At 42.1% G+C, this 14,321-nt stretch overlaps 1 protein-coding gene across 5 annotated transcripts in view; it reads right to left on the bottom strand.

The window, feature by feature from the left end:
- The window catches only part of PBX1 (PBX homeobox 1), a 245,477-nt gene extending 231,570 nt beyond the window's left edge, over positions 1 to 13,907 (bottom strand). For 4 of the 5 annotated variants that reach the window (XM_067532582.1, XM_067532584.1, XM_067532583.1 and 1 more), the window contains exons 1-2: positions 12,825 to 13,682; positions 9,796 to 9,869 (exon numbers count right to left, since the gene is read on the bottom strand). In XM_067532582.1, coding sequence (XP_067388683.1) covers positions 9,796 to 9,869; positions 12,825 to 13,015 — 265 coding nt within the window. In that variant the 5' untranslated portion in view covers positions 13,016 to 13,682. Of the gene's footprint in view, positions 1 to 9,795; positions 9,870 to 12,824; positions 13,683 to 13,828 lie in introns of those variants that run through there. The other variant, XM_067532580.1, reaches the window with a different exon arrangement.
- Positions 13,908 to 14,321: the final 414 nt, after the last annotated feature.

The following is a 14,321-nucleotide window of genomic DNA, read 5'->3' as shown; positions in this document are numbered from 1 at the left end:
TATAGTTATTGACTGCAGCGAAACCTGTAGAGGTCTATCCATGCCATGGCTGGCACACTACAACTATTAAAACATGTTTAACGCTTCACTGTACTGTAGAATCAGAGCAGGAGCCCATAAACTAAGGAATGTGTATGCACACGCACACAAAGAGCTTTTTTTTTTAAAGTTTATTTTGAAAAAATGCAAAAGTTTCAGATGACTATAGGAAAACTCTCTAGGGTCCAACCTCACAAAACATTTGATGACAAGAGGACTACGTACAGCAAATAAAATTAAGCACACGCTTAAGTCTTTGCAGGATCTGGGCCTCAGCCTGGCTACTGGGAATCAGGCACCAAAGCACAATGAAAAGAGGTAGGAACCAGGTACTGTATTTTTGCAGATCACCTTTCACCACTCATTTTACTAATCAGCATCACTGCAGAATAAGAAATGTTATCGAACAGGAGAAAAACTAGATCTTCTTCTTCCGTTGTCTAAGGCATGCAGTCCGATAGTTCATGTCAAATATTTTGGTAGAAGAAAGGAGATGGGAAATTGACTAAAAACAGAACCTGAAACTGACCAGCTTAGTTTCACTGACCATGGTGAGTGGACAAAGGAAACAAAAAACAAAAAAAAGCAAGCCATCAGCAGAAGTGGGGAAACACAAATTACATTTTTAAAATCTGTTCAGTTTTAGCTAATTTTGCCAATGTAGTTGATATAAAATGTTGAAAATAATTATTTTAATTACCAGAGTTATTAGTAATATGGATAAGGATCTTTTTTAATACTCATTTTTCACAGTCTCAAAACAATGGGGAAAAATTGTCCATTTTGTTTAGAGTGAGTGGAAGGTTATTTTGGGTAAGCTCTTCTTTTCTGCAAATAAAAGATCATGAAAGTGGCATGCATGTGGGCATGAAGCAGACAAAAGATACCCCCTCAAAATATACATTGAAACCTATTCTATCCAACTGGACTGCTTTGGCACATCCCAAAATCTACAAGAGCAATGCACAATGTACTGCACTTCTATGTTGTAGGCATTGGGAGCTGCTTTCATCTGGTGCAGACATGGATATAGACAACTCGGCAAACTCTGTCCCGCAACAGAGATCTTTGTGCAGCTCCCTCATAAGGCTGCCTGATCCTTTTCTAGTTTAATGTTTGCTGTTAGGAAAACCAGAACATAAAAAAAGGAAGAAAATCTGTGTTAGGTTTTAAACAGTTAAATTACTGTCAGTGGTTTTCCCCTGTCCCCGCAACTCTATTCACCAGACGAGAAGAAAGCTATTAAAGGGTGGCAAGACAGGTTAGGAACTGCAGATGGGAAAGAAGGGAGGGCAGGGAAAAGATGGGAAGAAGTGACCCACATTAATAAGGGGCAGGAATATGGGAACCTCCTAACGAAGAGACTAAAATCCAGGATCTGTTAGTTCCCACCTCAGAGCACATCTCTGCCGCCGATCTCTCTGGCGAACGCACCCAAAAAAGTTACACATGCATGTAACTGTGATGCTGCCTGAGAGAGAGACTAACAGACAAAACTGGGATGCTGCCTGTGAGAGATTCCTGTGACAGACAACTTTGACCAAAGAACAGAGCAGAGAAGCCCATTTGCTGGGTTCTGCACCCGAAGCCAGAAGTGGGCTTTTCCCCTTTCTCCAATCTGAATTAGGCCTACACTTAATACAACGTAGCTATGGAGCTCAGGAGCATGAAAAATCCACATCCCCCAGTGGCGGAGCTATGCTGATCCAACCCCTGGTGCAGATGCAGCTAGGTGAACGGAAGAATGCTTCTATCAACCTAGGAGAGATCCGCACTCAAAAGTTAAGTTGACTCAGCTACCTCACTCAGGGGTGTGAAAAATCAACCTCCCTGTACAACGTAGTTAAGCCAGCCTAGCTCCCGGCGTCGTCAGCGGTAGGTCAACAGAAGAATTTTTCTGTCCATCTAGCTAATGCCTTGTGGGGAGGTGGATTAACTACACGAACGGAAGAATGCCTCCCACTGCTGTAGTGAGTGTCTCAGGGAGCTGACTTGTCTACACTTGAAACCCTCCAGCGGCTCTGCTGCAGCCGCACTGCTGTAATGCTTCAGTGTAGAGTAGACACACTCTAGAACAATGGGAGGGGTTCTTCCATCGGTGTAGTTAATCCACCTCCCCACAAGGCGGTAGCTACGGGAGTTCCTAAACCCATGGAAAAACCCTACAGCAGCAAAGCATAGACACGATCTTAGTGTATGGTGCAATCATTTAAGTAAAAATAAAGGAACTTATTCAGCCCATCACTGCTAGGCAGCGTGTGCCGCGGGGGGTCATTTGTTCATGACGTCAAGAAAATATAATTGAGATTGGGGTTTCTCTCCCCTCCACTAACTGTCCCTTCCAAAAGACTGTGTCCCATAATGCACTGCTGAAGGACTAGCTTCCTTCTTCCAATGCACAGTTCACAATAATATCGTTCTGGCTAAAAAGGAGGGAGAAGGGAGTGGTTTATTAATGCAAGGGCAAGTGACTAATTCTTGGTTAATCTGGGTTTCATTTACAAAAAGTTATTATTCAATAAATAGCCTCCAAAGCCTCTCATCAACTCTCCTTCTCAGGAGAAAATGTCGCCGTTCTGCCTGTGCCTGTATGCTTCTTAATTCCTCTCCCGCTCTGTTATTGGCCTGATAACTGAAAGCTTTAATTTATTCAGCATTCAGCGTCTTCACACTACTGCTTTCTGTAATTTATACTTATGCTGCCCGCTGTCTTGTATTATTTAACTTTGGGAAGCATTTGGGGACAAAATGCCTGTGAGCGACGCTACGCAGAACATGGCCGGATCGGGCTGCCTGCTTTCCAAATCATTATTTTCGTTTTAAAATGTGGCTCTGAGCAGATGCTTCCAAATGCAGACTTGACAGGGAAGGAATCTGCACGGAAACCCAGTGATCCGCCGAATAGCTCTTCTATTGATTGTGGAAGGGAAATAACCAAAGGCATAGTGCTGTGGTGATGGCCGTAGCCTTTTCAGCAGCTAGATAGTGGGTGTGCCCACACACCCACATGTGCACACTCACTCACGGCTGGGGCTTTTAGGAACTACTATAACAAATCTACAGTAAAATAACAGTGTGCTATACATAACACTATTATATATTACTGTATCTTATTAAGCAGACTATTATATTACTGTAGATTACAGTAGCTCCTGAAAGCTCCATTGTGCTAGGTGCTGTACATATACATGATAAGAAAGGTCTTGCCCTGGGAATCTGATAATCTAAATAGACAAGAGAATATTATTCCCATTGTACAAATGAAGGCCCAGAGGTCATAATGGCCAGAGTGGGGAGGTGAACCCAATGCAGTGTTTCAACCACCTCTATAAAGGGATGTGGCTGAGAAGTGCAAATCTCACCATCAGTGAGCATGGTACATACTCTCCAGTACAAAGACTGAGCTGCAGATGGCACCAGGCTTTCAAAAGCCCTGAGCCACTACAGCTGCAAGGGAAATAAAAACAACAACGTGAACTTCAGAAACACATCTCATCAGAGGAGCGCTAAACCACTGACAAAGATTCATTAATGCAGCTTCCCAGCAGGGAGGTGGTATTCCCACTTTACAGCTCAGGCAACTGAGCTTCTGAGAGGTTTAAGCAGCATAGCCAAGGCCATGCTGGAAGCCTATGGCAGAAGCAAAGAAAGGATGCAGATTTCTAAACTCCCAGCTTTAGCCACAAATCCCTCTTCCTGGATCGTCGGGTAGGATAAATAGATGATATGATCTGGTAGATCTTTCATCTCATCCTCATATTCTTAAAGTAAACAAAACCTGCGAAATTACAAAGGTATAAAGGAACACATGCTGTTTTCCCTTATTGCTGTGTAAAATACTGACTCTAGAGAGAGGGGGGGGAAAAGGGACCTAGTGATGAAATATAGTGCCTTGCATTTTTTCTATTGCTCTATTTTTATGACTATTCCTCTCAAAAAACAGATTGTACTTACAGACTACAAGCCCATTTACAGTCCTAATACTTATATAGCTTCTCCAACATGCTTCACAAACATGCACTATTCCTCACAGATGCCCCATGAGGCAGATATATTAGCCCTAATTTACCAGTGGGGAAACTGAGGCAGGGAGTGGTTACAACCTAAATTTTCTAAAGTGAGTAGCAATTCTAGGTGCCCAACCTGAGACACCTGGAAGGGACCCAATTTGCAGAGGACAAATATTCAGCACTTCTTGAAGAGCCTTTAAGTATCCCAAGTAGGGCACCCAAAAAAAAAATCACGAGTCACTTTAGAAAATTTAGGCCTTAAAAGACTTTGCTGATGGCCACAGAGGCAGTCAGAGGCAGGAGCTGGTAACTGGAAGCTCCCATGTTCTAATCCCAAATTCTTGTTCAAATCATAAGGTGCAAGAACTATTCCTCTAATAAAAGTCTTCTTCAAAAATGGTTCAGAAACATCAAGAGAGGTTTGGATGAATAGAACTCCCGGGAGTAGGAGAAGGAGTTGAGAAAATACCTGACACCGGGGAAATGGAATATATCTAGATGAGAGGGATTTTTGATCAAATGTTATTCTCTCTCTCTCTCGCTTATTCACTTACTCACACACACCTGGTTCATGCAGATATTTTGCTTGCATCAATTAACTGAGCATGAACCACTCCATGTCCAAAGTATCCAATACACTGGTGATGGCAGGCAGTCTCCAGAATGAATTCTGCCGAGGCAACACCGCAAATTGAGGACAGTTGAGCCAACCAATCCGAAGCACCCCGACACTGTCTGATGCACGAGAGAGACTTAAGACTGATCAAAGGCTGTGTCCGAACAAGACGTAGCCTGCTGGGGAACTCGCATCCCGTCGGGCCACCTCACACTGCATTAACCTCAGATCACATCGATTCAGCTCCCTCTGGATAACATAGGGGGGCAGGGGTAGCACTTCCATCGCCACGGCGGCTTGAAAGTTCATTTGGCATCACGGCTACAAAAAAAAAACCCAGTCACCCCATAACTCCCCAGATGTCTTCCCCATTGCCAGGCCAGAGTCAATCACACACTGCCAGCTCCAACCTCCTTCCCCACTGACTCGCCGATTCAGATTACACTACTTTCATCTGTTCCGTTCTAACTGCGTTAGCCGCCTGCTACAAGGGAGAAGCGAAATATATATCTGTACAGATACCAACTCTTCCCTCCTCTTGGCACTTCAGGCTAGACAAGACTGTTTTGGGGAGAAAAATTCCCTCTAAAGATGCTACATTTCTGGAACTAATTTAATCAAGAGTCCTGCAAAGGCTTTTGCGGCCTGCATCTGGCAACCTTCAGAGGCCTGCACCAAGCCGCATTTGTCGGGGCAGAAAAGTCTAAAGCTCCCCCACTCTTCCCTTCCCTCCCTCCCCCCGCCACTGGTTGTATATTCTTAAACCAACTGCGAAACACATGCCAACAGTGGATCTAGCACAAGGTCAGTAGGAGAACAGTGCACAGCTTAAAAGGGCAGCTAAAGGCATTTGAACAGCAGCATTTTTTTTAAAAGCAGCACAATTCAAAACCCTGCTTTACTTTGGAGGGAAGCTGGGGAGCACTGGAACCGAGGCTGGGATTCGCAAAGGAGCCTGAAGGAGTTAGGACCCTGATTCTGCTGCAGGGAAGACAACAGGAATGGAAGCAGGATTAGGCCGTAAGTGCAAAACGGCCACTGAAATTCTAATGTGGGTGTTTAATGCTACTTGGGCTCCTCTGCAGACTCCCAGCATAAGGGCAGAACAGGAAACAGAGGGCAGAGTTTTAAAGTGACGCATAAAGGTCAAAAAGCAGAGCAGAAAAAAAGATGCCCCATGCTACCATACTGGGCCTTGGTGTGACCATTTTCTCACATACATGCAGGATGCACCCCACGAATCATTCAACTGCATGCGCCACATGCTCAGTCCTCCTTTTTTCTCCAGCTTTAGAAAAAGAAATGAAGGGGGGGGGGAGGAGAGAAAAGAAAAGAAACCTCATAACGTAATTGCTATATTAGAAAGAAATGGCAAGAAAGAATAATAAGGGAGGTGTCGGAAGTGAAATACAGTAGGAGACATTATAAAAAAAGACTACATTTCTGTGATGGGGTGTTAATTGAACGCAGAGAAAGGCAGAGAGCTAGAGAGAACAAAGGGATGCTAAGGAAGCAAAGAAATAAATAAAAATCTACCTCCTCCAAAGAGCTGATTTGAGTTAACTTTGGTGAAGATAATACATAGGGGAAGGGGGGGGGGGGGCTAAGAAGTGCCTTATATAGCTACTATGTTCTAAATTAAAAAAAAAAAACCAAACAAACAAAAAACACACACAATAAACCAAAACCACTATTCAACAACAATTGCACAGCTAATCATTGCTGTCTATAAATATTCCACGTGGTAAATTTCAGCTGTTGGGGTGTATTAATTGTCCTTTTATACCTGAATTACTTTGACACATAGAAAGGAAAAAAAAATCATTTGAGAAATTTAAAGAAAAAAAATTGTCAGGGTCATTTTAACTAGAATGTATTTCACATTCCCACCTTCATGAAAGAAGCAAAAAAGTGAAACATTAAGCAGGGATCTGAAGGAAGAGGAATCGGATTAAATAGTCATAGATCCTGCGCTCACCCTCTTTCTCTTCTCCCATCTTGTTCGATGGGGAACGGAGTTGGAAAACGCTCACAGCTGAAATAGACGCTGCTGCATTTTGACAGCAGATATTTTCCAGTTTGCTATCCAAGGACCGCACATCTGCGTTTGCCTTGCCTGATTCCTCTACTTAGCAATTCTGCTCAGGCAGAGAATCATCTTTAAAAAACACACACAGGAACCCTGACCCTCCTGCAAACTTTTCATAATTACCAGTGCAATTTTTTATTTAAATTTCTATTGACTGGGAAATCAATTGCATTTGAGACAATGATGGCTTCTATTTTTTACTATTCTTTTATTCCAAAAAAACCAATTATCCATTTGCAGCTAGTCCTCCTGATTAGCCCTCAACTAAGCAACCAAAAAAGAAATGAAAACACAGCAAATTAATGGAGACTAATCACGTGTACTTTTAAGCAACAATTTTTCTGGCATTAACGTCAAATCAAATCTCTAAATTTATTACTTTTTAAAAGACATCACCCTGAAAAATGGAATCTCCAGATCACAGACAAAAGAGACCGACGATTCCAACAAATAAGCATGCCTATAAATCCTTTAAAATAATTGCGGAGTCAGCTTGCAAAGGGGAACTCTTCAGCCAATAAACACAACCTCTTTATCTAACAACTTCACGGACACTTTGGGTTTGCTCAGACAAGAGTAACCCTATAAAATATTAGCTACAATGTTGCGGGAGATGGTGGTAAAGTCTCCATCAGGCTCTGGAGTCACTTAAATCAAGCTGTTTGAAAGTGAATGCCCATTTCCGCACATTGTGACGCTTGTAATGGGAAGAGTGGAACACACACCCCACCAGAACCACAAGCCGCTCCAGTAGCCAGGATTTTATCTGACAATGGATTCTACCCCACTGACTTCACATCAGATATTCAGACGCAGGGAGAAAATCTAACTTAGTGCAACTTTCACCTTTGCACTTGCACCTTGGATTGCACTAGGCCTGTGTCTTCCTGTTGGCTGAGGCTCTCATCTTCAGGAAACCATCGCTACTTAGCTATAGAATTTGATCCAAGAAAATAATAAAGATAAAAAACCTGCACCTCTTCTTAATTTCAAGTGTGATGGATTTTTCTTCCCTCCCCATTTCTAAAACAAATTATTCTCCATAAATATACAGCAGAGTTGATAAAAATTCATTTCAAATGCCATCCTAATTTACCTCTGGGGGGGTAAGCGGGGTTATTCTGTTTAACACAGCAGTCTCATGTCTAGCAATCCAGCCAGAATGATTAAAGGAAGACAGTACCAATGTACACCTGCTCTTTGTTTGCACTGTCACACTTTGACCTAATGTCTCTCTAGATTTTAATTAGGGGATCTGCATTAACACACCCACTCATTACGGACACTCAAATGCTCCCACCTCACTCCGATTCCCTATGGCCTCACAGCTTCTCCAAATATTAGAGCGGGTGGGGGTGGTGGTTGTTTTCGGCTGTATTTCCAGAATCACCACCTACAACTTCATGACTGCTTCAATTTCAAACCAGAGCAGAAATTGATTAGCGATTGGGCCAACAACCAACATTTTATAGACAACATTCTCAAGAAAAACAAATAATGGAAAGAAAGAGGGAGAGAGAGAGAGAGAGGGGTATTTTTCTTGGCTAATAGAAAATAAAAGGAGAAGACGAAAAGGAACTTGCTGGATTTCCAAAGCATCCCTGATATATTTTTTATATATATATATATATATATATTTATATTATATATACACATACACACACACACACACATATAGGGTCCATTATATTATGGAACCATATACAGGCTCCATTATATTATAAGAAATATATAATGCACGGCTTCTCAATAAGGTCAGGCACTGGCAATGCAGCCCTAAGGACTTCAGAGAGTTGAATGCCACTGCTAGGTGCTTTGTCTAGGTTACAAGCTGCTCAAACAACATTTAACAAAGGATCTCCTTAGTCATTTTATATATATTACAAGAGTCAAGTAATCACATTTTCAATCAGCTGCTAACACGATGAGACTTTATATATGATTTTTTTTTTTTAAACAGACACATATTCGGGTTTCCATAAGCTGCTGTTTTCCCTCCCCCCATGTGTAACCATCAATGTATATCAACTGGGCGTGCAATCATATTTATTGTCACTTTCATTCATGTCATGCCCTTGCTTATATAGTTTAGATATGAATTATTGACTGTTACAGTCCTGCTTGTAAAAGGGGAGGGGAAAAAAAGTCAAGTAGTTCGCAGCTTGCTAAAAAAAGAAGCAGTTGGATCAGAACAGAAACCTGTGCACTGCCTATACTCTGTTCATTTTTCTGGGAGGCTATAGCATAGGCAAGGATTTACCAATTCCAGGGGATGAAAAATGAAATTAAAGATTGCAAAAAATACAATAAATAAATGGCGGCGGATGTTACTAAATGTTCTTCCCTGAGCATCTGTTGTTAAAGATCACCCTTGATTGATGACTGCTATATTTTAATTGTTGCTTTTAAAATTTAAATGCCCTCCTGGGACGTGTTCTAAGTGTGTTAGTGCATGGTAGGAGGTCTGGAAAAGTGGGAACCAGCAGAATGAGTGCTGTGATGTCATTACCGCCCTTAGAAGAGGACACCCCCTGCCATAAAACAAACAGCACCCTAAAGTAATCAACAATCTAATATATAGGCTTCCACTAAAGGTATTTGACAACTCTGGCCCAGTGACTGGCAAATACACAGGGATTTTAACTTTAAAATAAAATAAACTTTAAAAATGTAATTTTATTCTTATTATTATTTAACAGACAAAATGAAAACACATTCTTAGGAGGTTGTTTTCTTAAAAAATCTACTTCCAAATACTTTTTCATAGCGGTGCAATATTTTAAAGCCGTAACGAGAGAGACAATGGATTAAAAGCTGCATATGGCAAAAAAGATTCCATGGGGTGAAGTTTAATTAATATTTTATCCTTTTCGATAGATGCCCTGTTATGCAATGTTAATTCCAGAAATATAAAATATTCCCTTTTCCCCTTTAAAATAATATTAAAAAAATAAGAACTTTGGAGAGAGGGAACTACCCTTGGAAGAGGAAAAACAAAATCAGCACAAAATGCATAAGAACATCAGAATCCCCATTCCTACCTGTTTTTTCTTTGATTTCACACAAGACGTTAAAAAGGGCCGGCTTCATTCTGTGGCAGTTTAAAGCATGTTTCCTGCAAAAAAGAAGCAAGGTTAGGGTGCCATGCTAGCTCAAGACAACTTTCAAAATTCAGATTGGCTCATATGTGCAAAAGGAGGTTGGGGGGAATATAAATATATCTAGAAACATAATAAACATTTTGGTCAAAACTGCTTGGGAAGCCACTGTGCAGTAACTTTTAGGACTTAAGGATGAAAGATCATCAGTTACAGGGGCTACCTGCTAGCGCAGATAACATAAATTACACCAATTTACGAATTACTTGGAAATGGCATTTGCTACTAAGTGGCATTTGCAATCTAGCAGCCCTAGCCAGGCAATGAACAGCCAAAGCCAGAAACATGTGGAAGACAATCTTATTGAAATACACAGCACTGAGATCTGTCTCTCCCCGCCGCCACTACCCCCTTTTCTAGTTCATACACCCATGTGTTCCAATTCATCCTGCAGATGCCCTGTACCCTCCATATTTGAAAGGTGCACTGACTGGAATTGTCAATTTATCGCTTTTCAGGACCCAAGTTAAACAGTATGGAAATGTACTGCCAGGGGCGCGCATACACACACGGGGAAAGAAAATTCATTTTTTTCTTGTTTACATTATGCTTCTTGTGTACACATTGCCTACTTGCTGATGTTAAAATTCAATTACTTACAGTTAGGACAGTACACATTTATAAAACACAACCCTCTGCTTGTTGGATTTTTTTCTTTTCTTTTGGGGAGGCAGGGATTGGTTATTATTTTTGAGAGAGACAGGAGAGTTGCTTGTTTAATTGGCTGATTGGTTTTAAAACCCATCAGGTGCCCACTTAAGCAAAGAAACAATGTAATTATATGGCTAAAAAAAATCACTTTGCAAAGGGCTTGGCAGTTCCTATCAGGCATCAGTTATGGGAATGCTGTTTACCAAGCGAAATTATATGTAAAGATGGTGTGAACATCTGGCAAACATTCACTATTGTTTTCCTCACCACCTTAAACCCCTTCTTATGTTAAAAGATTGGTATATGAAGTCTCACAAAGGCATAGCCCAAAAAAAGCTACACTGTCACCTTAGTAGAGAACCCAAATGATCACAGCCATTTGTATATAAACAACATGTATGTGCTTCATGCACGCAAACACAAACACTATTAGCAATTTACATCTTCACAAGAAAGGTCATAAAAAAAAAACTAATCTGGGATGTGCAAGTAGAATTGAAAACCACGCATTACTGAAAAATACAGTCGGTTTTGCAGCTGAAGAGAAAGTAGTGTAAGGAAGTAGCTGTGGAAGCCCAGCAAGAAGGAACACACGGCATCTTCCAGGTCTCAAAGTTCTGTTTGTTTGTTTTTAATTTGACTGAATGTAAATTATATATGCAGGAACACATCAACATACACACAATTCCTGTAACTTGCAGAATAAAGATTTTCCCCCTTAGCTCTGTCTGGGGATGAAGTGGGAAATTTCTTCATCCTAAAAGCTAGCAAGCTCTGCTTCTGTAACAATAAGCCCAGTAATGAAGTGTCCTATGAAACTGGGGTTTACAGGCTAGGCAGACAGAGAGATCAAATACAATACCATACCCTCATCCTTTTGGAAATGGATATCAGCTAGTTTATTGAGATGTGCATTTTTCCAGCAAGAATGTACTCTAGCAATCTGCTCCAGTTTGGAACGTATGTGCCAGTGGGCACCATACCACACCAAACAGCTTTTCTTCAGATAATAAAATTCTAATATACTCCAGACAATTTTTGGCAACTTTATATAAAACCCCCCCAAAACTGTGCCTTCATTTTTTTAAGTTTTGCTAGAGCGTCTCAAAGCTGTATATGGAGCTTGCATGCGATGAAGCTGAATGTGTTCCTGCTAGCAGATTTGTACTGCTTTTTTTTCTTTTTAATATCCTATCATAAAAAAAATCTGGGCATGCCCCTCCCGCAACCATAAAATGTAGCCTTAGCAAAAAGTGCATTATTTTTAAATGTGCCCAGAGATATACACCACTTGATGCATTTTCTATGGAATTCAAAGCAGGCTACTGTGTTTTTAGAATTGCCTGCGCAAAATGAAATACTACGATGCAAAGCTCAAGAAGAATCAACTGCCTTCTTTGGGGTTAAGTTTGGAAGCCGGTTTTTACTAGGCTGTTTCTTCAAACGACCATCCTCAAATCCTATTCCAAAAATGTACATGGTCCACACATGGTTCCAATAACACTCAGTAGTGTCATAGGTGCTTCATGGGAAGAGAAAGAGTGTAGTTTTTGTACATATAGCTGGATTACACAGTAAACCCAGAGGGAAACTGGCCCAAGTTTTAAAAAAACATCCCACTACCCCAAACAAGAATTTGAATGACTTTTTAAATTAATAAAAGCAAATATCTACATCCACCCTTCATCAAAAGGCCTACCTTTTTAAATCCCATGGAAAAGCTTTTTCTAAAGCAACTGGTAACTGTTGAGAAAGTGACTTGTTTTTACACACACAAAAGAGCAAGGAATCAATTTTTTTTTTTTTTTTAATCCTAACAGTCACAAGAGGCAGGCAAGAAGGGCAGGATTAAAGCAAGGAAATCAAATAATTTAGCAATAAAGTATAGCTTGGGACTTTCTACTCCTGGGATACCACCCAGTAAGATGATGTTCAAAACTTAGCCCTCCTGTCCTGTTGGACTCCCTATGCCATGGAAGTGATGAAGGCTGCTGGCTTGAGATCAGAGAAGAGTTTCAATTATAGAGATACAGACAGATATAATGTGACTATATATTATACCGCCAAAATATATATACTTGCGATCAACATTTCTCCTGCAGATCTGGTTCCTTCCTTTCACCAACCTATCTGTTATCCAAAGCAGAGAAAGCACAATGGTGATCATGAATTTATTGTTCATCTGTCTATTACAGAAGAAACCTAGCACCATACAAGGAAAAGAAGATTCCCCCCCCTCTCACCCCTACCCCCAATCTCACCTGGCTTGTGCCTCATCCAAACTCTGATCTGTGATGGTCATAATCTGCTGTAAAATGTCTCCAATGTCTTGTTTCCTGCCTCCCTCGCCCTCTGTCCCTCCTGCTCCATCCTGCATATGTTGGGACAGGCCGGGATGTCCTGCCATCCCCACCCCAGCATGGGAATGCATCAACCTGGGCTGATCGTCCATCGCCAAAGCGAGCAGCAGTCCTTTTTTTCCCTTCCTTCTCCCTCCTGCTCCTTCGGCGCGCCTCCTAGGGAGAAACCAGGCTTTTTATCCTTCACGCTGTCTCCAAATCCTTCTCAGGAGGAAGAAGAAAAAAAAAAGGCAAAACGAGATGGGTGGGTGGGGGGGAATCCCGTTGCTTCTTGAAGGGAGGGGGGAAGGGGGCTTGGGGGGGGTGGAAGGATGGTGACTCCAAAAGCAAGAAAAATAAACCTCCTTGCCACTTGGGGCGGGGGGGGGGGGGGAGAGAAGAGCTGGATTCTGGCTGCTTTCTTAGTCCCAGGCTCCTTTTGCAATTGCAGAAATGGACTATCAGCGTTTAAATCTGCCTCTTAATCCTTTTGCAAATAGGCATTGATCTGCAGAAGGCAGGGGCGAAGGAGGGTTTCAAGGCAAACTTTCCCCCACCCCCCTCTAGCCACAGCCAGAGTAATCTCAAAGGGGGTGGGTTGGTTGGCTGGCTGGCTTGCTTGCTCGCTATTATTTTTCCTCTCCTTCTTCTTCTTCTTCTTCTTCTTCTTGCAAAAGCCTGGTCTCTTCCCCACCCCAGCAGCAGCAGCAAAGCAAGCAAAACACCCTCCCTTTCCTCTGTGTCTCTGCAAACTCCAGCAGCCCCCCTCTGCCTCCTGCTTTTGTTTAGCTCAAGCTCAGGACTCCTGAAACTGACACAGAAAAGCCACAGGAGGAGAGAGCCAGGCTGCCCACCCCTCTCCCTTGATTGGCCATCTGGGAAGGGCCCCAGCTCCTCCCACCCTTTCCTCAGACACATACACTCACCCCCCCTCCTCGTCCCAGCTTCCTGTCAATCACCGGGTTCAGAGGTGGGCTGAGCCCTGCTTCAATCCGAAGTCTCCAGTCCTTAAAGGTGCAAGGGGGCCTTTGCAAAAGAAAGTGTACTTGGCCACTCCCTCCATGTGCTCTTCCTATGGGAGGCGAAGGCTCCCACCCCGGCCCCCCTGCAGCCCTGAGGAAAGAAACAAAAGGAGGTTTATTGCAAACATGCCAACCTACCATGAGTTTACAAGCCTCTCTTGCGCGTCCTTGCAAAAGCATTATTTGCACTCTGAGGAGCCGGGAGCTGCCCTTTGTGATTTAGCAAGAGGGCCTGGTTCACTCAGTAGCTGGAGCAGCCCTCCACCTTCAAAATGATGAGGCGGGCCCCAAGACATTTTGGGACTGTCTGAAAAACACAGGATTTTTTATAACAAAATATAAATAAATATCAGGTTATTTTATTCACCTTAAGATTCTGAGCCTTTAAGTTACAGTT

Source organism: Emydura macquarii, unplaced genomic scaffold (assembly GCF_026122565.2).
Source record: "Emydura macquarii macquarii isolate MOO-44397 ecotype Brisbane River unplaced genomic scaffold, CSIRO-AGI_Emac_v2 contig_3287, whole genome shotgun sequence".
Lineage (NCBI taxonomy): Eukaryota > Metazoa > Chordata > Testudines > Chelidae > Emydura > Emydura macquarii.
This window is presented reverse-complemented; position numbering and strand designations above follow the sequence as displayed.